General features: G+C 43.8%; 2 protein-coding genes and 1 pseudogene across 3 annotated transcripts; 1 reads left to right on the top strand and 2 right to left on the bottom strand.

The window, feature by feature from the left end:
• Window positions 1–1515: 1515 nt before the first annotated feature.
• On the bottom strand, window positions 1516–1950 carry LOC309707933 (histone H3.2-like; the record flags this gene model as incomplete). Its single annotated transcript, XM_082535539.1, has 1 exon — window positions 1516–1950. One exon carries the CDS (start codon window positions 1948–1950, stop codon window positions 1540–1542), a length of 411 nt encoding a protein of 136 aa, XP_082391665.1. The 3' UTR covers window positions 1516–1539.
• Window positions 1951–5818: 3868 nt separating this feature from the next.
• On the top strand, window positions 5819–6594 carry LOC309708771 (histone H2A-like; annotated as a pseudogene). Its single transcript has 2 exons — window positions 5819–5880; window positions 6222–6594. The product of its transcript is annotated as a histone H2A-like (transcript).
• Window positions 6595–19994: 13400 nt separating this feature from the next.
• On the bottom strand, window positions 19995–20769 carry LOC309709356 (histone H2B 1/2; the record flags this gene model as incomplete). Its single annotated transcript, XM_082537933.1, has 1 exon — window positions 19995–20769. The coding sequence occupies one exon, from the start codon at window positions 20767–20769 to the stop codon at window positions 20395–20397; it is 375 nt and encodes a 124-aa protein (XP_082394059.1). The 3' UTR covers window positions 19995–20394.
• Between the last annotated feature and the right edge of the window lie 4044 nt (window positions 20770–24813).

Below are 24813 nucleotides of genomic sequence, written 5' to 3'. Positions count from 1 at the left end.
TAGTTGTCCCCAGATCAAATAGGTTGTTAATGAGGTTTTACCTTGAAACTCTGAATACCAGAACGTCCATACTTCCAGAATCAATGTAGTTTTAGAAGTGTGTTTATATTGGCTTTAGTACATGCAATAGCATTCACAGATGATCGCAACAGATTATTCAGAATGTCAATACTATATTTTCTGACTTGAAAGCGGCGGGGAGTCATACTGTGGGAGCACTATATCTATGATCTCTACTTGACTGGACTGATCTGGACAGCTTCACAGTATAATTTTTCTGTATGTTATCAATGTTAGTGTCAAAGTCTGAAGACAGTTTGTGCAGTGAGATTAGTTTAACAGAGTTCCCAAAAGTCAGCTTCAATGCAACATCAGCGATGTGGCCTAGGTATTGGATCAACGCCAGCGGAACATGACGATGCTGTGTTTCCATGCTCAAAGTTAGTTCAAAGAATTGTGTTAAATTGTTAGTTTTTTATACATGTCTGGAGTTTTGATCTCCTCCATACCCGCTTCACACCCTGGAGGACGGGGCTGTGGCCCCCCCACACTCCCTAGCAGATCATTACATGGAGAAACCTTTGGAATGCAAGCATGCTGATCCACACAGGTATGCACACATGGGTATTCACAGACGCGGACTAAAGCTTTCTTGGCTGCTGCCTCAAAGCACACTGTGCGCTGTCTATCTTGCGTGCTGCACAATATCGTTTATTATTTAGTAAATATTGATATCTATGACTAGCTAGTTTATTGTGATGGTGCTTTGTTTTCTCTATTATTATGTTGCTCTTTGTTGTTTGCTGTCTCCTCTGTTTGTTTTTTTTTTGTTTTTTTTGTTTTTTTTGTTTTTTTCTCCATACAGGTGACCCAGGAGTTCTTTTTTTTTTTCTCTCTCTTCCCCCCCCTTCTCACCGTCTCTTCTCCCCTTTGGTTTTCTTTCTTTCTCTCCCCCTCTTTCTCTCATTCATTCCCCCTGTCCTATTTATTTAAAAAAAAAAAAAAAATGACAAAGGATGAACTGAAGCTCTGCCATCACGTAATGTCGCATACTGCTGTTTCTGATGTCATTAGAAAAAAGAAAAAGAAAAAAAAAAAAAAAAAAAGAATTGTGTTAAATTGTTAGTTTTTTATACATCTTTGGGGAGTGAAAAAAAAAAAAAAACAACCGCACCTGTGAACTGAACATGAACTGTGAAAAATATCTGATCCATGTTAGGCTTATTGTTATGTACATTCATAGTTTATAGCCAATTTAAACAACTCTAAAGGTACTTTAGAGCAGGGGTGTCACAGTCTTCTTCTACTGTAAGTAATGTAAACTTATGTGTAGCAGGAAAGAATTGGAAGTACTGGTGCTTAGATCAAGTTACTGGATGCCACCTTCATGCCAAGCATATGGCTTCTATTATATAAAAAAAAAACTGTCTTGTACTGTCTTGTATGAGGTTAATGTTATTGTAAGAAAGGAGCGCGCTCTCTGTGTGAGTGTGTTGGCTCTGAAAAGAGCCGTTGTTTGTAGGAGGGCGTGCAGACAGCTTAAGCCCTCTCTCCGCGGATGCGGCGAGCCAGTTGAATGTCTTTGGGCATGATGGTGACCCTCTTGGCGTGGATGGCGCACAGGTTGGTGTCCTCGAAGAGTCCGACCAGGTAAGCCTCGCTGGCCTCCTGCAGAGCCATGACAGCTGAGCTCTGGAAGCGCAAGTCGGTCTTGAAATCCTGAGCGATCTCGCGGACCAGGCGCTGGAAGGGCAGCTTGCGAATGAGCAGCTCGGTGGACTTCTGGTAACGGCGGATCTCGCGCAGAGCCACGGTGCCGGGCCTGTAACGGTGAGGTTTCTTGACGCCTCCGGTGGCCGGGGCGCTCTTACGAGCGGCCTTGGTGGCCAGCTGCTTTCTGGGGGCTTTGCCGCCAGTGGATTTGCAAGCGGTCTGCTTGGTTCTTGCCATTCTTTCTCTCTTTGGTCGTGTCCAAATTCATGGGCTGCATCCTCCTGAGGCCACATTTGTAGACCGATTACGTCACAGCGACGCGCCGAAGGCTGTCCAAATTCGTAGACTCCTCCGAATGCAGCCGACAAATGCGTCCTCCTTTTTCCCCGAATTTGAAGGATGGGTCGGGTGTGTCCTTCGTGGCCTACCATATCCCAGAATTCATAGCGCCCAGCCAAACTCCAGTTTCCAGCAATGCTACTAAGTTTTAAAATTACTCATACTAATCTTTCTGGGTCACCAAATAAACTTTTAACATATTTTCAGGCGAAAAAGTAGCTGTGTAAACATCAAATATCTGCTCGGTTTATCAAGATATCGCATATTTGCAAAAGTGCTTCGACGTTTTCGGAGATGTCTGCTACCCACCCCAGCTCGACAGCTAACCGGGAGCTCGAGGGTTAGTGATGCGGCTGAGAACGGCACAACTCCCGGCACATCATTTTCAGATCACCGCGGACTTTCGCTGCTCGGGTTAAACGTAATATATAAGTCACTTAGACAACCTAAAAATGTTATTGTTGGGCTTTTTTCAGTGTTTTGTTTGTTCGTAAGTAAATCGGTTTGGCTGAGATTAAAGTTATTAGATTAGATTAGATAAAATAAAACTTTATTAATCCCCCGGGTGGCATTTACCCTGGCATTTGGATGCACCACCGCGGGAGTTGCTGTGTGCCCTGACGGAGGACTACGTGGAGTATTTGCGTCACGGCGCTGTGCTGAAAGGACTCGAAAAGGCTGTCGCTCGCTCCAAATATGAGGAGGACGTGCTCATCAACAACCACACTTGTATTTGGGGTTCCTACTGGAAAGACGGCTTCTGGGGGTACAAGTGTTGCCACTCCATGGTCAAACAGAGTTACTGCACAGGATCAGCTGGAATTGGAATTAACAACTCAGAGTGCACTCCATTTGAAGAGGCAATAACTGAGCCACAGGAGGAGGAACAGCCCAAGACTCTGCTAGAAATGCATCAAGATAAGATGAAAGAGAAGAACAGAAAGAACAAGAAGCTCGACTCCGACAGCAGTGATTCGGAGGATGAGGAGAAGAAGAAGGAAAAGCTGAAGAAGGCTCTAGAAGCAGAGGACAAGCGGGTGAAGCAGGTGAAGCAGGTGGAGATGCTAATGCAGCTGGATGAGGGGAAGAGGCCGTACAACAGCTTGTTTGAAGTAAAGGCGCCCACTGAGGAGGAGATGGTGTTACGTTCCCCTGGGGGGGTCTAGGCGGTGAGGGGGAAGTAACAAAAGTGACCGGGTCAGAAAAAGGAATCAAGGAGGCGAAAAGTTAAATAAAACAGTTTTATTGAAGTAATTCAACTAAAAGAGACGGACAAGCCGCTATCACCATAAAAGTAACACAAACAAAACTCAGGCGTTGGTCAGTAATGCAAAAAGTCAAAAGGAAAACGCAGCTCACTAGCTGAAAACCACAAAACACAGCTCACCAGCTGGAAACACCGAAAAACCACTCAGCTCACTAGCTGTACCCACACAAATGGCACTCTGGCCCAGAGCTCACCCTGCTCTGGGCTTAAATACCTTTAATTGCTGATGGGAGTCAGCTGTACAGGAGGGAAAGGTGGCACCTCAGGCAGAGGAGGTAGTGGGACATGCCCACACAGGCACCTTCAGGAGAGAGAGAGAGGCCCTGCTAGGGCCGTAACACCCCCTCCCATAAATGCAAACCCATGGTTTGTCAAATTTACGATAACACAAAGTGACTCCATAGCCGTTTCATGAAGAAATTGCAGGTTTTCCACCTACCAAACCCCATAGCACCGGTTAGGCATTGCCTGCGGAAACTGCCAATCCCATCTCAGTGGGTTCACAACATTCCCAGAGAGTGGCCCCAAACCCTCGAAACAGTGTCCCATGGGATAGCCAGGGCTTCGAACTATCACGTGTGGAGAACCCAGCAGGCAGCTAGCGGGCTTCACTGAAACACAGACATACTTGTTAGCAAGGGGTGCAGATCTGAAGGGTGGTTTTGAACATGAACCGGAGAAAGGGTCAACCAGGGGCAGCTCAGGGTTAGTTGGCCTCGTACCCTGATTACGGGGTGCTACCGAGCAATTGTGCTCCAGGTTTAGCCTTTCAGTAGGCCTGGCAAGCTTGTCAGTTTGAGAGCCACGACTGACTTTTCTCAAAACAGGCCCCTTTTGTGTTGAGTGGGCTTTCTGTTTGAGTGCCAGTTTGACACAATTGGCAACCACATGGCCAGGCTTGTGACAGAAAAAACACAGTTTGGGCCTAGGTCTTAAAACCACAACTGCATTTTCCTTATTAGCTGGCCCACTCTTACCTGTCCAGGATGCGCTATAGTGCAGATGGATATCCTATCCGACAGCACTTGCTTTATGAGTCAGCTTAAACTCATCTGCCAGGGTGGCAGCTTGCTGTAAAGTTGTAGCCCTCTGTTCACTTAAATAAAGGGCAACAGACTTAGGAACAGAGTTTTTAAAGTCCTCCACCAGCATAAGCTCACGTATGGACCCCACATCATTAACCTGGCTTGCAGAACACCACCTATCAAAGAGCTTTGCCTTCTCCCTAGCGAAGTCAAGATAGGACTGTCCCTGTGCCAACTCCAACCCTCGAAAATGCTGCCTATAGGCCTCAGGTACCAGTTCATAGGCTTGGAGGACGGCACTTTTGATCTTTCCATAAACTAGGCCATCCTGCCCAGACAGAACAGAACAAGCTTCTTGAGCCTTACCTGTCAACCTACACAGCAACATCACCCCCCACACATCTTGAGGCCACTGCAGTGCAGTTGCTAGGCATTCGAATACACTGAAAAAGCTGTGAACACTGGATTCGCAGAAGACTGGAACCAGGTGAATATTATTGCTCACAAACGAGCCTCTAGACACCTGTACACTAGCAGCTGTGTCATCCATTTTGGGGATGGTGAAGGGTTAGAAAACACACCCTTAATTAAGACAATTAACAGCCAACTACACAACTTACTTTAGCTGACCAACTTACCTCTCGCCACGCACCCGTTAACAAAAACAACTTACCCAGTTCCAAAACCTTGCCCTGCCTATCTTCCGGAGCGTGCTGGGCTCAAGGCAACTTTAAAGGCAGAACTTCAGCGACCGGAGCCCTGAATTGCCTACCCCCAACAGAGAATTAATCCCCACCCAGGATTACTCCAAAAATAACAAAGGCAAAATAACAAAAGAGTGCCCGAAGGAGGAACTTAAAAAGCTCAGCTGGACACTCACCTACCTTAACTGGGAAGTTAGGAATCTCTAAAAGGTGCCAAAGCGAGATAAACAACAAAAACCAAATCCAGCACAGAATTCCTTGTTCAATTATCCCGGACGAGCCCCCACTTGTTACGGTCCCCTGGGGGGGGGGGGGGGGGGGGGTCTAGGCGGGGAGGGGGAAGTAACAAAAGTGACCGGGTCAGAAAAAGGAGTCAAGGAGGTAAAACAATTGAATAAAACAATTTTATTGAAGAAGTTCAACTAAAAGAGACGGACAAGCCGCTATCACCATAAAAGTAACACAAACAAAACTCAGGCGTTGGTCAGTAATGCAAAAAGTCAAAAGGAAAACGCAGCTCACTAGCTGAAAACCACAAAACACAGCTCACCAGCTGGAAACACCGAAAAACCACTCAGCTCACTAGCTGTACCCACACAAATGGCACTCTGGTCCAGAGCTCACCCTGCTCTGGGCTTAAATACCTTTAATTGCTGATGGGAGTCAGCTGTACAGGAGGGAAAGGTGGCACCTCAGGCAGAGGAGGTAGTGGGACATGCCCATACAGGCACCTTCAGGAGAGAGAGAGAGGCCCTGCTAGGGCCGTAACAATGGAGGCCTTCCGCATGAAACGCAGCAGGCCAGATGATCCCATGGCTTCCTTCTTGGGACAGTGACCTTTTCAGTCCCGGCAGATTCCCCTAAACTCTCCCCAAGGACTCTACTAGAGCAACTACTCAGTAAAATATAAAATCCCACATTCACTCAAGTTTTGTGTTTTGGAAAGAAGTGCTGGAGAAACTGTACAGTATTTTGTAAAAGTTAATGTTAACACATTGTTTTGAAACTGCATGTCCATAAAATGTAGAACAACAATAAAAAAGGTGTTTCACTTCAACAGGAGACATTTAAATACTTTCAAACCTTTCAAATTCAGTCTTTACAGGAAACATGAGAAACGTAACTGCATTTCTTTTTATAATAAAATCCATGAGGAAAAAAAAAAAAAAAAAGCAAAACCGGAGACAAAGCCAGAGCTAAGGCTAAGACCCGTTCATCCCGTGCCGGGCTCCAGTTCCACGTGGGTCGTGTCCACAGACTGCTGCGCAAAGGCAACTATGCGCAGCGCGTGGGTGCCGGCGTCCCCGTCTACCTGGCAGCTGTGCTCGAGTACCTGACCGCTGAGATCCTCGAGCTGGCTGGCAACGCAGCCCGCGACAACAAGAAGACTCGTATCATCCCACGTCACCTGCAGCTGGCTGTGCGCAACGACGAGGAGCTCAACAAGCTCCTTGGCGGAGTCACCACCGCCTAGGGTGGTGTGCTGCCCAACATCCAGGCCGTGCTGCTGCCCAAGAAGACCGAGAAGCCTGTCAAGGCCAAGTAAATGCCAAAGCCTCTGCTTCACGCACGAAACAAATAAACAAAGGCTCTTTTCAGAGCCACACACTTCTTTCTGAGCAAACATCCTTGTGTATATGGAAATGTAGTATTACCTTATTCTCGCCGACTTCCGTGTGTGTATGTATAATCATTACCTTTTAGTTACTTACCTCTTATTACTCTTTCAAAATGATTCCAGAAAATATTTCTTTTCAGCAACTCATGTAATACTGAACACTTCTTCTTGGATCAAAACCACTTGCAGTCTCTCTCGCAGCGTGACCGATGCCCGTGCCTTTTTGACCTCTGTTAGCTTGTATCTTTCAGAAATCTGTCACTTTATTCTAACAAACTTGCTCAGGTCAAAAGATCACGTTCAACACAACTGACTACATCACATTTTTACGGTCTTAACATTTCGGAGCTACTCATTACTGACATGCTAACTACGGCCATAGAAATGCATCATGGTTGACATTAAAAGCAGATCCTAAGCTCGTGGAAACAGACACGACGTGGTTCATGACCAATGTTCCCTCTAATTTTTCATGTGTCTGAGCGAACACACAAACTCCCTGAGCGGACACTTGGACCACTGTGAGCAACAGCAGACGTGTGCACTGTGGTCACGCAGGCATCAAATCCATCCAAGTTACATGGTTTAATAAAGTAATCAAATTACAGCATTTACATTTATGTTAGACTACTTTTAATTAAGTGCTTTAGCCCCACTTACAATGAAAATTAAAAAAAAAATCTTGTTCATGACCTGTGTAGTATGCTAACACAATTGGAAGTAAAAATAACTTGAACTCCAACTTTGAAAACACAACTTTTTGTTTTTTTAATATAAAGCTCTGACTTGTATTATGAGTCTGTGGTCTGGGAGAGAGTCCTGTAACTCTCTGTCTGCAAAATACAGCATACAATGACCAATGTTGGGCAATTAATTATATAGTTACTTCTTCAAAAAAGTAACTGAGATTTGCAAATTTTTTTGCAGCTGTTTATCTAAAAATGCAGCCAAGGCGTTTTTTTAAAATAAACATTTCAAACTTTCTACAGAACAATCAGCTGTTCTGCATCAAATCTGAATCCACACAAATTATTTGTGCCACTCCAAAAAATAATTTCTGTCCACTATGAGATGAAGGAGAACAACAGCCTGATACCTGCAGGCCTGACAGCAGCAGATGTATCACTGCTGTAACACCTGTAACATTCAGCAGTCGCCTCGTTGTTCTGACACACAACAAAACTATTGACTACACTACACACTACACAAGATTTGCGCTAAACATCGCAAATCTCTCACATCTCAAAACATTCCTAAAACTTTTCCCCTTCCTAAACAACTGTTGCCATATCATTTTTTCATTGGTTGACACGGTACATTTTTTGACCAATAGGAAAGGGGGGGGGGGGGGGGGGGTGTTTTGTTTTTGCTCACAGGCTTTCGAGTGTTTTCCTTATAAAACGCCGTTTTTACCGTTTCTTCCCGCAGTAAATATAAACAACGACAGTATTCAGGAAGAAAACCAAACATTGCAGATATTTTATCATAACTGGTTTTATGTGGCCGATCAACACAATTTAAAAACTGGTATAAAGTCCACACTTTTTCCACCAATTGTTCCGTCTGTCCTGCTCACATCTCCAAAGATTGTACATGTTGTCATGACCGTGGCTTCACTCCACATCAGCCACGCCGCTTTGCTAGCTAAAACACCGGTGTCAGCACATAAGGACGCTGTCATAGCCTGTCAACAACGTTGATTAGCTGCGTATATACGAATGTGAATCACATTATCGGCTGGACTATGGGATAAGGTGGCATTGTTCTAATCCCATACGGGAGCAGCCAGTCACTTACTGACTAACACTGCAAAACAGAATTGTTAAAGTTTTAATTTTAATTTCAATTCAGGTTAGATTTTTTTTGTGCGCAACGCAGATTTTCTGTGCGCAGAGACTGTGCCAGCAGTGCACAATTACGCATGCGCGCAGCTTAGAGGGAACATTGTTCATGACACATGAGGCAAGACCACAAACTTTGTCAAACGCAAAAGCCATAACACAGAAGAGGGGGAGGGGGACGTGTGGTGGACGTACTCTGGTGCTGCAGGAACTATCCAGGTGCAGAGGGAGGAAAATGTGGAGCCATTTGCGACGTGTTCAGCGCTGCTGCTGAATTTGGGAAATTTTGGAAAGTCACTTCCGTCTAGGCTTAGGTTTTTGTGTCTATATTTTGAAATAATGGGAATTCCCCCGCATCCTTAACGCCAAGGAAGCCCATTTGTTGAAATGTGCATTAATCAAAATGGTCATGACATTAGTCATGAAATAAATACATGCAACAACAAATAGCTGCATGGGTTCAGCTTGGAGTAAAGTGTGTGCTTGAAATCACCTAATATCAGTTCAACTGGCCTAGATTTAGTCAGGTCGGGTTGTAGAGTGGAGCATTTAATTTGATTATATTGGCTCGGTATTCTTAAAATATACAGTGTGTTTCCACTAAAACAGCTGTTTAGAAATAAAAATAGAAGGGAAAAATATTCCATACGTAGATGATAATAACATGCATCTATTAATTTATTTCCAGTCATATTTGTTGTTTATTAAAAAAAAAAGATGTAGGTGATGACTTTTAAAGGTTTCTTGTATTATAATGCTTCATAGTAAGAGATAAGAAGTGGTTTGATGTATTGACTATGAAGGTGTGACTGTAAACATAGTTGTAGATTTCTGAAGACACAGCACTCGTGTACATATGACTGTTCCCACCACAAACACGTGACCCTATACTGTGTTCTCTGCATCTGTTCCATTGTGGCGCTGATCATCACCTGCGCACATGTACACACACACACACACACCTCCTGAGCACTTTTAATTTTTAAGGGTTGTTTTGCACCAAGTATGGCAGCAATTTCCTAATGTCATAACCCCCCCCCCCCCCCCCCCAATTTGGCAATAAAACTGTTTCTGATTGTGAAATGTGAGCCATGATAGTAATACAAGCTGCAAGTGTTATGAGAAAAAAACAAACCCAAAAAGTATCTTATCTTGCTTTGACAATAATGCTATTATGCGTGGCCGCCTTCTTGGCTTTGGGTTTGGCGGCCTTCTTGGCGGGGGCTTTCTTGGCTGCGGGAGGCTTCTTGGTGACCTTCTTGGGGCTCTTGGTGGGCTTCTTGGCCGCCACAGCGGGCTTCTTGGCCTTCTTGGGGGACTTCTTAGCGGCTGCGGGCTTCTTGGCTGCCGCTGGCTTCTTGGGGGACTTTTTAGCGGCTGCTGCCGGCTTCTTGGCTTTGGCAGCGGCGGGCTTCTTGGCTTTGGGAGCGGCTTTCTTTGCGGGCTTCTTGGCTTTGCTCTCGGTAGCCTTCTTGTTCATCTTGAAGGATCCGGAGGCCCCGGTGCCCTTGGTCTGCACCAGAGTGCCCTTGGCCACCAGGCTCTTGATGGCGGTCTTGACGCGGGCCTTGTTCTTGTCCACATCGTAGCCTCCGGCAGCCAGAGCCTTCTTGAGAGCTATTGTGGACACGCCGCTGCGCTCCTTGGAAGCGGCCATGGCTTTCACAATCAACTCGCCCACGCTGGGGCCCACCTTCTTCGGCTTGGAAGCCGTCGTCTTCTTCTTGGCCGCCTTGGCCGGGGCGGCGGCAGCAGCAGGTGCGGGTGCTTCCTCTGACATTTTCCTCTTTCCTTCTGATCGAGTCACGGTGCTTTTCTTTCCTAAAACAAAGGAGCCGCAGCACAGCTCCGTGAAAAGCCCTTTTCCAGCTCAGACACATGTTCGTTCGCGCACTCTGACTTAAAAGCAGCATCTGGTGAGCGCAGCTGTGGGACAAAGTGACGCCGCGAACTCCCAGCAAACACACCGATGCAGCTGGACGCCCACGGTGCAGCGAGACTTCTGTGAGAGCTGCTCACTTCTAACCAAAGCACAGCGGCCTCGAGTTTCACTCACGTTGTTGTATATCAGAAATCACCATTAGTTAGTCACCTTACGGCAGCTCACTTCCACACTTTGGCCCTGATCTCTTAGTCTGCATCAGTCCGTTTCCTTCCAGCTACAGTTACCGACTCTACTATAAACAACAACAGCGAATGAACACGTGAATACACACATCCACCAACTGATCACTAAGTATCTCAATGTGCAATACTCAATACCTGCTAATACTTGGCTCTTGGTGAAGGCGGTCGCACTTTTCTCCTCTCCTCCTTCCCCTTATCTTCCCTGCTTAGCCTCTTGTGTCCTTGTCTTGTCTCGTGTGCATTACTTTCCCTGGAACAGTCTCTCACTGTCGTTCTCTAAAACCTAAAAGAGAATTATGGATTTGATCAACTGGTCTCTGAATGCTATTGACACCCTCTTCTCAACGAGAAGTCTGGGCTCGGGAGAGCCTGAGTGCCCTGGAGGGACTTTCCCTGCCGGATACACGATGGATAGGTGGCAGACCTGGAGGATCTTGTGCCTGGCGGGACTGTCTATCGAGGACGCTGAAGACATCTACCTATTCGGAACCATGATAACAGGGTTCTTGCTGATCGGAGCTGGCTTGGCCCTGACCTATCGGAGAAATAAGAGAGCGGAACCAGCTGTTCAAACCCCCCCAAGGCTGACCGCTGGAATTGAAGCGACGGGACGAGGCGCGACCTCTCACAACGAACGCAGCATGGTTAACACCTTGGAGACGCTTACAGCTGCCGTGAAGACTCAAACTAACACCACTGAGCGTATGATGGGATACATCAGAGAGGGGCCTGCTCACAATGACACCCTTGAGCGAAAGTTGGAACACATCGCAGAACAGCTCACTGCAGTGAGGTCTCAGAATCAAAAGAATGACAACACCACGGAACAGAAGTTTGATACCATCATGGGGAGGTTCGCGGCTCTCCAACGGGAGATCGAGAGACTAGTGTCAGAGTGCTAAATTCGCTGCTCGCATAAAGGAGAAATCAACAATATTCAACATATGGACACCACGGCGCCAGCTGCTCAGGCCCAAGGCTGGAGCCCACCAAAACAACTCCCTGATAACGACTGTGTGATGACTATTCTTCCCATCCCATGCAAGGCCACCTGGGTTGGCTGGAAGACTGTTTACTTAGCCTGATAGGGCGAAGGACACTGTCTCAGCTGAACTATGGACACGCACACACTTACACTTACACTGATAAGCACGCACTCATCCCCCTCCCTTTCCAAACGCCTTCGATGCTTGTTTCCTGCGGGGGAAGACGGCGGGTCTGCGTGCCGCGCTGAAATGGTAGCGCTGTGTAGGACGACTGCTGTGTTCCTTCGGATTACCTCCCACCCCCCTATCCACCCCTGTGGCTAGTCACGTGCTCTAATGTTGTGATGTGGACATTAATGTGCTCTCTGTGCAGAGGAGTTTTTTTTGTTTCCTGTTCTCATGCTGTCCTCCCATAGGTGCCCAGCGTGTGAAGAGGTCTCTTTTTTTCCTCTTGTACTTTTTCCCATTGTTGTGTAATTTTTCAGTGTTTTCTCTGCAACGCTGCCGATCTCCGACTGTATTCCCATGTGATGTCTTTGTTGTGTGTGTAAGTCGGGGGGGGGGTCCTATTTCTCTGCGGGGCAACCTGCATATGGCCAATAAAGCATTCAATCAATCAATCAATCAATCAATCAATCAATCAATCAATCAAAAACCATCCAACATCTCACTATTAAACATTCTCTTTTTGTCGCTACTAGTCAAACGTATTTTTACATCTATTTCATTTATTTAATCAGAGTAATATTGCTCTTATTTTTTGGCATTTAATAAAGGGACTAATAAACTAATAAAGCTTATCTTATGTCCTGGATAGCGACCTCAGTCTAATCTAGTACAGTGCATTTAATTATGCCCAGTATATCTGTGCTCCTTTTTCTGGAGGATTCTATTATTCTTCCACCCACTAAAAAAATGTAACCACAGATTGTTGTCCAAGATAAGTAAAATGCTGCACAATACCTCCCACCCTCCCATCGTGTGCTTGACCAGTCACAGAAGAGCATTTAGTGAGAGACTGAGATGACCAAAATTCACCTCTGAATCAGAATCAGAATGGGTTTTATTTCCTAATGTTGAGCAGGTTTACAACATTAGGAAATTGCTTCGGTACTTAGTGCAAAACACACTGTAAGACAACACTTAACTAAACATAAAAGATAAAAGTGCTAAGCAGATAGATATATCTTATTCACAGCACTTGCTACAATAGTTGTACTATCTAAAGGCATATAGAAAGGTGGCTACGGAGCCAACAAATTATGAATTAGATTGAAGATAGCTTTGACGGAAATTCCTCTTTGAGCATCGCTAGGAAAGCTGGATGCGTAGGACACAGCAGAGCCTGCCTGTGGGATAGGCAGTATAGGCAAATGGTAAAGATGCCTTCCATCCAGGGGTACCACAAGTGGGGGAAGAGAAAACACATTGGACTCCTTTTCTTATAATAATAAATACAAAAACATATTAATAATAACTTAATATAAAAATATATATTAATGGTAGTAATTCATACCTTTCCTAGTATCCATTTGGACATCTAGGGTAGCTAATGTTTGCCCTCTAACAGGCCAAACAAACCACGCCTTTATCATAGTTGTTAGTCTAGTTGTGTGATTATAGTGTTAACGAGCACATAAAGTCAAGTGGCTTTGTGATTTCAACCATGTGCAGTGCTACAGTACACAGTGAAGCAAGTCAGCGTTCTTCCGTGGTGCTACATAGGACAATCAACACAGGACCACATAAAGTGCAAATGTACAACATAAGAAAAACGGCGCAACCCCAGATCAGAACGATACAGACAAATTGATACTAAATTTTAAGTTTACTGCTTCTTTGGATTCTGCTATGCAAATTTTTTGTGAAATGACAAACTTAACTTTGGATATCAGAAAAAAAAGAAAAAAAAAACACCCAAACACTTCCATTTTACACACAGTAAAGAAACTGTCAAAATGAGTTAACTGGCCAGAGCAACACTTGTGTTCAGGTATTTTGTGGAAAAAGTACTGTTTTCAATTTGGGTTTTTTTTGGAATTTTCTTTGTATTATATTATAACACACACACACACACACACACACACACACACACACACACACACACACACACACACACACACACACAGCCCTTATCCCCAAGGGGCAAATAAGATACAATGGAGCAGCATGACGTTGAAGACAAGGACAGGGCATAAACAGGCAATAAGAATGAGATAATAAATACACAGCATATACAGTTTTAAAATTAAAGTGACTGAATAGGTGAATAAATAACTAAGTGACTAAAAGTGAATAAAGTGGCAGCACAAAAAGAGCGTACACTGAAAAAAAAAGTTCTTTCAATTTACTTGACTTTATTGTGTACATCGGTCCCACATAATATGAATAAGTATGACTGATTTAATTTTCCACTTTCCCTCAAGTAATTAATGCTTGTCAAATCAAAGTATTTTATTTACATCAGATTACTTTAAAAAATCATGTTTGATGTACTAATATTAATCTGTTATCATAATATCAATGTATTGTATAATGTCAATATATTTTAATGTTTAACACCAACTTATTTTTATTCGCCAGTGGTATGCAATGATATTATGTAATGTAAACACATTGCAATTATGTTCCTGCAACACAAATTATGGCTTTAAATCCATCCATCCATCCATCTTCATCCGCTTTATCCGGGGCCGGGTCGCGGGGGCAGCAGCCTAAGCAAAGAGGCCCAGACCTCCCTCTCCCCAGCCACCTCCTCCAGCTTATCCAGGGGAATACCAAGGCGTTCCCAGGCCAGCCGAGAGATATAATCTCTCCAGCGTGTCCTGGGTCTGCCCCGGGGCCTCCTCCCGGGACATGCCTGGAACACCTCACCCAGGAGGCGCCCAGGGGGCATCCTTGTCAGATGCCCGAACCACCTCAGCTGGCTCCTTTCGATGTGGAGCAGCAGCTGCTCTACTCTGAGCCCCTCCCGGATGGCCGAACTTCTCACCCTATCTCTAAGGGAGAGGCCAGCCACCCTTCGGAGGAAGCTCATTTCTGCCGCTTGTATCCGCGATCTCGTTCTTTCGGTCACTACCCACAGCTCGTGGCCATAGGTGAGGGTAGGGACGTAGATCGACCGGTAAATTGAGAGCTTCGCTTTTACACTCAGCTCCCTCTTCACCACGACGGACCGGTGCAGCGTCCGCATTACTGCAGCTGCAGCCCCAATCCGTCTGTCGATCTCTGGCTCCCTTCTCCCATCACTCGCGAACAAGACCCCGAGATACTTGAACTCCTCTACTTGGGGCAGGAACTCATCCCCGACCCGGAGTGGGCACTCCACCCTTTTCCGGCTGAGAACCATGGCCTCAGATTTGGAGGTGCTGATTCTCATTCCCGCTGCTTCACACTCGGCTGCGAACCGTTCCAGTGCGAGCAGTGCGGGTGAGGGCTTTAAATCCTACTTAATTTTTTCAATTGAAATATTAACTGATCATTATTGACAAAAAAGGCAAAGACTGAGTGCTACTGAACAATTCACCTTTATTAAACTGTAACAGCAGTGAAAGCAGCAATTCTGCCATGAACAAGTCCAAAATCACATCCATGTAAACTTGTTAACACATTTTTAAAGATAGCCTGCAGAAATAACTAAAAAAAAAAGTTAGAGAATATATTTGCAAATATTTCACAAAAAACTGACCTTAGCAGCAAGTAAAAGAAAGTGCTTATAGATGATCCTGTCATCTCTTACATATAACATTTGTATTAATTACACAATTGAAAAATGTAAATTAAATTAAGACTACCTGAAAAAAAAAGCAACACACTTTTATGAATAAACAAAAATTATACAAATATAACTGTATTATTTGATAACAGTTTCAGCTTCTGTACAAGTATTTACCTATACAAGATTTCAACTAAGTTGAGCCTTAAATGACATTGTTACATAACTAAAACACCTACATGAATTTTAATCTTCATTTTAAACATGTAAGCAGGACATTAAGGTTGACTTAGAACATATTGCTAAAAATTGTCAGTAAAAATTTCTTACAACATGATGCCAAAAGGAAAAATCATCCTGCATTGCAGTCACATGAGGGGAAAGCAATAAAAAAATGAACACAAAATGAAAAACTGCAAGGAACTGCAGAAGTGCAGTCTTTGACTTCTCAATGAAACAGATGGTTTTTGAAAGCAAGAACTCTAGAGAGTTTAGCTCCATCCAGTCCCATGAAAATCTTCTAGAAAACGTCAAAGTTGTAGCGAAGGTCAGCAGGGTAGGCAAGGTTTAATGCATCCATGAGTCCAAATAGCATTATCACAGCAAATGCTACATTATCCAAATTCTTCACCACCCTGATGCCTGCAAGGACAACTCTTGTTCATCTTGCTCTTTAAGAAGATAAATTTGAACAGTGGTGTCTTCAACAGTCTCACTGATGGCACGTTCTTCCATGCCCTGTAAAAAAGAAGCCATGTTAGTCATTTCATGCCAAGTAAGTAATATGACACTGTGGAAAGTCCGAAAAAAAAAGACAAGTACATACCACATACTCTTGGATAAGCCAGCGTCTTCACCCATGTAGATACACACTTCCTTGACACACTCAGCATCAACATCAAAGTCAAAGTCAAGTCAAAGTCAACTTTATTTGTCAATTCTGCCACATGTACAGGACATACAGAGAATAGAAATTTCGTTACTCTCAAACCCTAGATGAAATAGCAAATGAACATTTAAATATAAGAGAGTGATTAAAAAATGCAAATAAAATAATTAAAAAGTAAAAATTTAAATAAATACAATACAATTTAACAAGAAAGCTATGCAATATACAATATACAATATTCAGGTAAGGGTAAATGACATTGAGTGTAAACCAGGCAGAGTAGTGCAAATAGGCAAATAGTGCAAATGGAGATTTAGTAATGTACGGTAAGAGATAGTATAACAACAAAGTCTTATGAGGTAATGGCAGTCCAATGCTCCACAAAGTGACTGGTAACTGGTGCAGGCCAGTGAGTCAGTCAGAGAGAGAGTTGTCGTACCATAGGCACGAGGAGTGTGTGTGTGTGTGTGTGTGTGTGTGTGTGTGTGTGTGTGTGTGTGTGTGTGTGTGTGTGTGTGTGACAGAGTTCAGTGAGACCATGGAGGAGAAGAGGGGAGGGAGTTAAGCTTCCTGACAGCCTGATGGATGAAGCTGTCCTTCAGTCTGCTGGTCCTGGCCTGGAGACTCCGCAGTCTCCTCCCTGACGGCAGCAGCTTGAAGAAGCTTTGCATTGGGTGCGTGGGATCAGCCGCTATGCAAAGGGCTTTTTTAGTGAGACGGGTGCTGTAAATGTCCTGGAGGGAGGGGAGAGAGACACCAATGATCCTCTCTGCAGCCCTCACTATGCTATGAGGGTTCTATGACAGGACGCATTGCAGGCTCCAAACCACACAGTGATGCAGCTCGACAGGATGCTCTCAATGGTGCCTCTGTAGAAAGTGTACATGATGGGGGCTGGTGCTCCTGCTCTTCTTCACACTGAAATGAAATTCATGTAATTGGCATCTTCATTCAGCCCTTGTCCTTCATTTAAGTTTTAATAGTGTACTTTACATGAATGTTTTTAAAGTAAAAGGCACACAAATTAATAATAGGTTTCCTGGCAATTAATAATAAGTTGACAAAGTGAAGGTTAAAAAAAACAAGCAGATGTAAAAATACAAATACAAATTTATCATGGGAAAACATTTGAAATCTTCCACAATTATAAAGTTTCATCCAAAGAGGATCATGTTAAGTGAATGTTGAGGCTTTATCACTTACATTATCCATTTATGCAACAATTCTTTTCAGTATTAATCCAAGCTCTCCTCTTCTGTTGACCAACTTCACCAGTTTGTCCAAGTGGAGAGCCAGCCGAGCCACGAACTTTGTTTGAGGGGGGATGGTGGCAATTCTCTTAAACTCAGCCTTGATCTGAAAACATGAGCACAGAGGAATGAGCTTCAAAGGTTTAATACCTGGAAGAAGGCTGCAATCACTCATGCTGAAGAAATGGGCTGTCAAATAACAACTGTGCCTTAACCATTTAGGCTAATACCACAAGAACACCGTGTATGAGGCAAACCTTACCTCATGGAAATCAAATAGAGCAGGCCATCTTGCCATGAAAGCCTCCACCATTGGTGCATCACGAACAACTTCATGTCTTCTGTATGAAAAAGTCTTTTCCATCTTGAGTTTCACCAACTCTGTTACTCTTTTTTATGTCCATGTGGTGGGCTTTGACATGTCAATAGCTTTAAGAGTCCCCTTGTCTGCTACTTCTGAAACTGAGGTAAGGTTAAGAAACTCATTCCCAAACAAGGAATCCATAAACTGAAGTCTGAAACTGCCCTGAAGACAACACTGTCTCTTGACTTCAACGATGAGATCCTCAGTTGATTCAGGCGCTCCATTAGAGAGTGAGCCTTCAACAGGTTCCGTCAGCCAAAACAGTGTTTAGGACCATAGGACTCTGTAGGCAAAAAAGAATTAAATATCAGACATTCAGAAAGAATCATTTCAGTTTAGTTTTCATGAAGCTATCCATACCCAATAGTCAAAGTTATAAAGATCAGACATAAAAAAAGAAGAATTTATCTAATGAAATACATGCGACTGAACCTATTACACTTATATGAACACCTTTTATTTCTATATGCCTTTTTAAAGTCACAATGTGGACTGATCCAATCTCATAGTCAACCAATGGATAAGTATCAAGGAGTTCACAGAGTGAAGCGAGAGTGAATATTCTTGTGGATACTGGGCTGAGCTCAAACGCTCTGTGGTGCTCTCTGTACCAGCCACCAAGCTCTCTGACAATGTAGAATATGCTGTGGTACAATGCAGATACGGTTTTTCAGTATTCTGGCAATCCACCTGCTGCCCGCCCTTTGGGCCAGTACCATTCCCTTTCTATAAGTTATGCCCTTTAATGTCACACACTGTGCAAGGTCAACCTCTAGAATGTCAGGGAATACTGTATGTACCTAATGAGTTAAGCTATCTCCTCTTTAAGCAAATCCACTAGAAAGGCCGATACAGCTGAGACCTCTAATTCAGACTTGCCAAGAGGTGGGGAGTTTAGATGGTAAGCTATCATCATCTGATGTTTTGACTTCTGTAATCATAAAGGTAAAAATTCCACCATCACAAAAAAAATTAATTTTAATTGAAAAAAAGTATTCCAGTCCAGAAGAGCATCAATGGTTTCTTTTAAGTACCAATCTTTCTCATTTATCCACAATGTTTTGAGAAGCAGCTCACATATGTTCTACACAAAGTAGAAAAAAAAGGGGGGGAGGGTCCTAATTTTTGTTAGGATGATGTTGGAAAATTCACAATACATCACTTAATAAGACATACTCTGTTGAACCAACTTATCTCCTTGTAGATATCTGCTGTATTATTTGGGCGTGACCAATAGAATAGTCAAGTAAGTTACACTTCACCTAAAACAACTAAATGGAAAAATGATTTGGCATTTATGGGTACAGGTTCTCAAACCCACGTCTAAGGTGGCAGGATCCTTAGTATAACTTGAGTGTGTGTCAGCAGCAAGAATTAAGGTATGGCACTGTGGGGCTCCCAGCTTCTTAAACTCTGACGGTTACAGCCGGACTAATTAGCCACTGTAGCCATAACTAGCACGAATAACACAAACACTATTGCGCTCTCTCAGTGACGTTTTAACTTGCTAAGCCATCAAAAACGTCAGTGCTCTCTGTCACATGCATAAATTCCATATCTGACTGACAACAGCTGCTTTCTCCCGACTATGTGCAATTTGTTACTATTTTTCAGCTTTAGCCACAGAGCTAATACCAACTTTAGCTAGCACTGTAAAAACAACATGCAGATGCATTACAGATTACTTTTCATATAGCATGCACTACAACAATTCTGTGAAAATGTACCCAACTAAAACAAATGTATTTAAATTACTTACCTTCTCAGTATGCCTGACTCAGTGCCAAAGGTTGCATGTGGCTAAACAGTCTTCCAGAATCTGGAGGTCAATTGCGCTCTCCTTAAATTATGTTGTTGTCTTATTGGATAAGACTCTAGGTCTTATTATCCAATCATATTTAGTTGTTGTCTTTGAATATATTGCATCATTTCCGGTTGTGGTCAAATATGATTACAATGGTTTTAGTATTCTAATTTAGTCACTTTAAATCAATGCAAGAAAAATGAGTAGTCTCAGTATTGTTTATAATCAAGTAAATGGTACTTTATTTAATCATGTAAATAAGAGAAACATGAAAGGTTTGTGTAGCATTAACTAAATTCATTTGTGCAAATTCAAAAGCCTGCCAATTCCCATTTTTTCAGTGTAGAGTAGTTCATGTTTACAGGTGTGGGAAATGGTCTTAAGGGCTGGAGTTAAAAAGCAGAGTGGCTTTGGGGACAGAGGTGGCTCTCCTCCTCTCAGTCCTGCAGGAAATGCAGCGGAGGCGCCGCCCACAGGGGAGCCATTGAAATGCACTGAAAGACTGTCAAACATAAAGTGGCATTAATGTTGTATTTGTAGTTACTTTGTCATCGTTCCACAACACACACAAGACATTTCCTGAGTCTGGGTCAATGTAGCGGATCAATAGCACCTAGTGACAAAGAAGCATTTCCGCGATTGCAGTAGTTGGCAACATAGTAACTGCACGTTTGAAGGTAGAACGTATGCTCTTCAGGACAGAGTGGGTGGCTCTGAAAAGAGCCGTTGGGTTGACTGACAGCAGGATCAGTTTACTTGGAGCTGGTGTACTTGGTGACGGCCTTGGTGCCCTCAGACACGGCGTGCTTGGCCAGCTCACCGGGGAGCAGCAGGCGCACTGCGGTCTGGATCTCCCTGGACGTGATGGTGGAGCGTTTGTTGTAGTGGGCCAGGCGAGAGGCCTCGGCAGCGATGCGCTCGAAGATGTCGTTGACAAACGAGTTCATGATGCTCATGGCCTTGGAGGAGATCCCGGTGTCGGGGTGGACCTGCTTCAGCACCTTGTACACGTAGATGGCGTAGCTCTCCTTCCTGGTCTTTCTCTTCTTCTTGCCGCCCTTGCCGGCGGTCTTGGTCACGGCTTTCTTAGAGCCCTTCTTGGGCGCGGACTTTGCGGGTTCAGGCATTTTGTTGAGCTAGTTAATAGGTATGCCCTCGTTGTCATCTGTTGTGATTTTATTTTGAAAGGATGCTTCCTGTTATGCTGCAGAGTGCACGCGAGAGTTCAATAATAAAAACTAAGTGTTGTTCCGGTGAAAAGCCGATGCCCCACGTGTGATTATTCCTCCGTCTAGACAATATAAGTATCTTCAATATTCATGCAGATTCTGCTGGAAGACCCGTCTCTGCTAACAGGTTATGGGCCCAGGAAAACATTGAAGCTACGCCAGGGGAAAGTTTACCACCAGAAAAGTCGCAAAGTACAGCGTGTTCGGTGAGGACTAGCGTGCTAAGTTAGCACCATGAATAAGCGTGCTGGTGAACCCAGTGGCCGATGGGCAAGGTTGGTTTTTGACGGAGATGAGAAGAATTATGAACTGTGGGAGACAAAATTTTTGGGACATCTTAGATTACAAGGTCTAAAAGACACAATATTGAAAAGTGATGACGAAGATGAGGACGACGAAGATAAAAATGCCCAGGCCTATGCAGAGTTAATACAGTTCCTGGATGATAAGAGTTTATTGCTCGTGATGAGAGAAGCTGCCGATGATGGACGCGAGGCACTGAAAATTTTAAGAGACTATTATGCAGGAAAAGGTAAACCAAGAATTATCAGCCTTTATACCGAACTGACTTCTCTGAAGAAAGCAAGCAGTGAGAGCGTCACGGAGTACATCATACGCGCAGAGACATTTATTACAGCCCTGAGAAATGCTGGAGAGACACTTAGTGATGGTCTGCTTGTAGCGATGGTGTTAAAAGGTTTACCAGAAAGATTTAAACCTTTTTCCGTTCACATTACGCAAAGTGAATCAGAAATCAAGTTTGCGGAATTTAAAACGAAACTCCGCAGCTATGAGGACACTGAGAAAATAAGCTTAATGGAACAAGAGGATAACATCATGAAGGCGAGAGTGCAACCCAGCACGAGACCCGCAGCAGCTGCTAATGACCACAGGAGAGACATGTCAGACATAGTCTGTTTTAAGTGTGGCCAACGGGGACACAAGGCCAGAGCATGCCACTACAGACAGTGGTGCGGTCACTGTAGGAGCAACACCCATCGAGAGTCGACTTGCAGGAGACGACAACGGAATGATGAAGCACGCACAGCCTCGGAGGAGGGCGACAACGCAGAGAGCGACGACACCTATGTCTTCCGGATGAGCGATGACTACGCGGCACCTCAACAGCCACAAGACATCAGGACCAAAGGCCTGATGGTGGATACTGGCGCAACATCACACATCCTGAATGATAAAACAGCGTTCAAGAAATTTGATGACGACTTCCAGCCGGGAACGCACTGTGTGGAATTAGCTGATGGCACCAGGTGTAAAGGAGTGGCTGAAGGCAGAGGAGATGCAGAGGTGTGCTTGATTGACAGCAGAGGGAGACAGTGTAAAACAACACTGAAAGACGCCCTATGCATTCCCTCATTTCCACAAAATATCTTCTCTGTGAGAGCGGCCACCACGAACGGAGCCGCTATCATCTTTAAGAAAGGAAGGAACGTCCTTCAACACAGAGACGGTACAAAGTTTCACATCCATGAGCACAACAGATGATAAGTGTAATAATTGTTTTGATATGCAGACATGGCATGAAATTTTGGGACATTGCAATCATAGTGACATTCTGAAGCTACAAAATGTGGTTGAAGGTATGAAAATCAAAGGGAAAACTGACAAAGAAAGTTTGAACTGTGAGGTGTGTATTCAGGGAAAATTTGTCCAGACTAGGAATAGAAACCCTGACAGGAGAGCTGAGAAACCTCTCGAGCTGGTACATACGGATCTAGCAGGGCCGATAGATCCAGAATCACGAGATGGACACAGATATGCATTATTGTTTACCGATGACTTTTCCGGTGCAGTATTTGTATATTTTCTCAAAAACAAAAGTGAAACAATGCAAGCAACTGAAATCTTTTTGGCCGATACAGCCCCACTCGGGAAGGTAAAGTGTATCAGGTCAGACAACGGCACAGAGTTCATGGCAAAGAGTTACCAGGTATTGTTAAACAAACATGGAATAAGACATGAAACTTCAGCCCCATATTCCCCTCACCAGAATGGTACAGCGGAACGTGGCTGGAGAACACTTTTTGATATGGGAAGGTGCATGCTTATTGAGAGTGCCATACCAAAGGAATTATGGACGTATGCAGTTCAAACAGCGGCTATCGTGAGAAACAGATGCTTTAACAACCGGACAGGGCAGACACCTTACTTTTTGCTGACTGGGCGGAAGCCCAATCTATCCAGAATGCAAAAGTTTGGGTGTGAGTGTTATGCTTACAAGCAAAACAAGGGTAAGCTGGATTCTAAGTGTACAAAAGGGATTTTTGTAGGCTACGACAAAAACAGCCCAGCATACAAGGTTTATTTCCCAGACAGCGCCAAAGTGCAAAAGTTTAGGCTGGTTAAGTTTGTAACCAAACACAATGAGGAAAAGCAAACACAAACTGATACGACATCTGAGGATGAAGACATACAGGTGAGGGAGAGACCAAACGTGAACAGGGAAAGCCCCAGTACCAGTTCACAGGAACCAGATACTGACAACCAACCAGAAGTGAACAGTCAGATGCCACTTAGTGATGAGACTGAAAACTCCAGAAGGTATCCTTCTAGAACAAGAAAGAAACCAGATTATCTAAATGAATATGAGTCAGAAGAAGACATTGATGATCAAGTGCTGACTAACATAGACTACTGTTACAGACTGATAAGTAACTCACCCGTGACATTCAGTGAAGCTGCAAGGTCACCCAACTCTAGAGAGTGGAAAGCAGCTATGGATGAGGAAATGCAATCCTTAAAAGAGAACAACACCTTTACCCTAACAATCTTACCTGGGGGAAAGAAAGCAGTGGGGGGTAGATGGGTATATGTGAAGAAAAACAGTGGTGATGGATCAGAAAAATATAAAGCACGGTACGTAGCTAAAGGTTACAACCAGTGTTTTGGGATAGACTATGATGAAACTTTTTCTCCGACTGCTAACCTGACAAGCATAAGAGTATTGATGCAGTGTGCAATACAAGAAAACCTGATTTTGCATCAGATGGATGTAAAAACCGCATACTTGCATGCACCAATAGATTTTGAAGTGTATGTTGAGCAGCCAGAAGGCTATGAAATAAAAGGAAAAACAGATGAGAAACTGGTCTACAAGCTGGAAAAGTCACTTTATGGGCTTAAACAGTCAGGCCGAAACTGGAACAGGACATTACATGACTATTTGATAGAGAACAGTTTCATGCAGAGTCCTGTAGATCATTGTGTTTACATAAGGAAAACCGGAAAAGAAAAAGTGATCATGGTCATATGGGTTGATGATATTATTATTGCAGCCAGTGATGAAAGGGTTTTGAAAACTGTGAAGGAAATGCTAACTGCAAGATTCAAAATGAAAGATATGGAGAAACTCAAACATTTTCTTGGTATTGATTTTGAGCAAACCCAAGATTGTGTAAAAATGTCACAAGAGAGATATGTAGAAAACATACTGGAAAGATTTCAAATGCAAGACTGTAAACCAAGATCAACTCCTTGTGAACAAAGGTTGAACTACAATGATGATGCTGAGAAAATGAACAATGTCAGAATGTACAGAGAGGCAGTAGGTAGCCTTATTTACTTGACCTCTTGCACACGACCAGATTTAAGTTTTGTTGTAAGTAAGCTGTCACAGCACTTCAAAGAACCAGCTGTGGAACATTGGACTACTGTGAAACATGTTCTAAGGTATTTGAAACAATCAAAGGACAAGACATTGTGCTACAGGAAAAGTGCAAATTACTGACCTCTGTCATCATTTTAGGTGGGGGAACTTGCACAAATGGTGGCTGACTAAATACATTTTTGCCCCACTGTAAATGGTAAACGGCCTGCATTTGTATAGCGCTTTACTCAGTCCCTAAGGACCCCAAAGCGCTTTACACTACATTCAGTCATTCACCCATTCACACACACATTCACACAATGGCAATGGCAGCTACA

Source organism: Aulonocara stuartgranti (genome assembly GCF_965226115.1).
Source record: "Aulonocara stuartgranti genome assembly, chromosome: 6".
Classification (NCBI taxonomy): Eukaryota; Metazoa; Chordata; class Actinopteri; order Cichliformes; family Cichlidae; genus Aulonocara; species Aulonocara stuartgranti.
The sequence above is the reverse complement of the archived record's forward strand: the minus strand, read 5'-3'. Positions and strand labels throughout refer to the sequence as shown.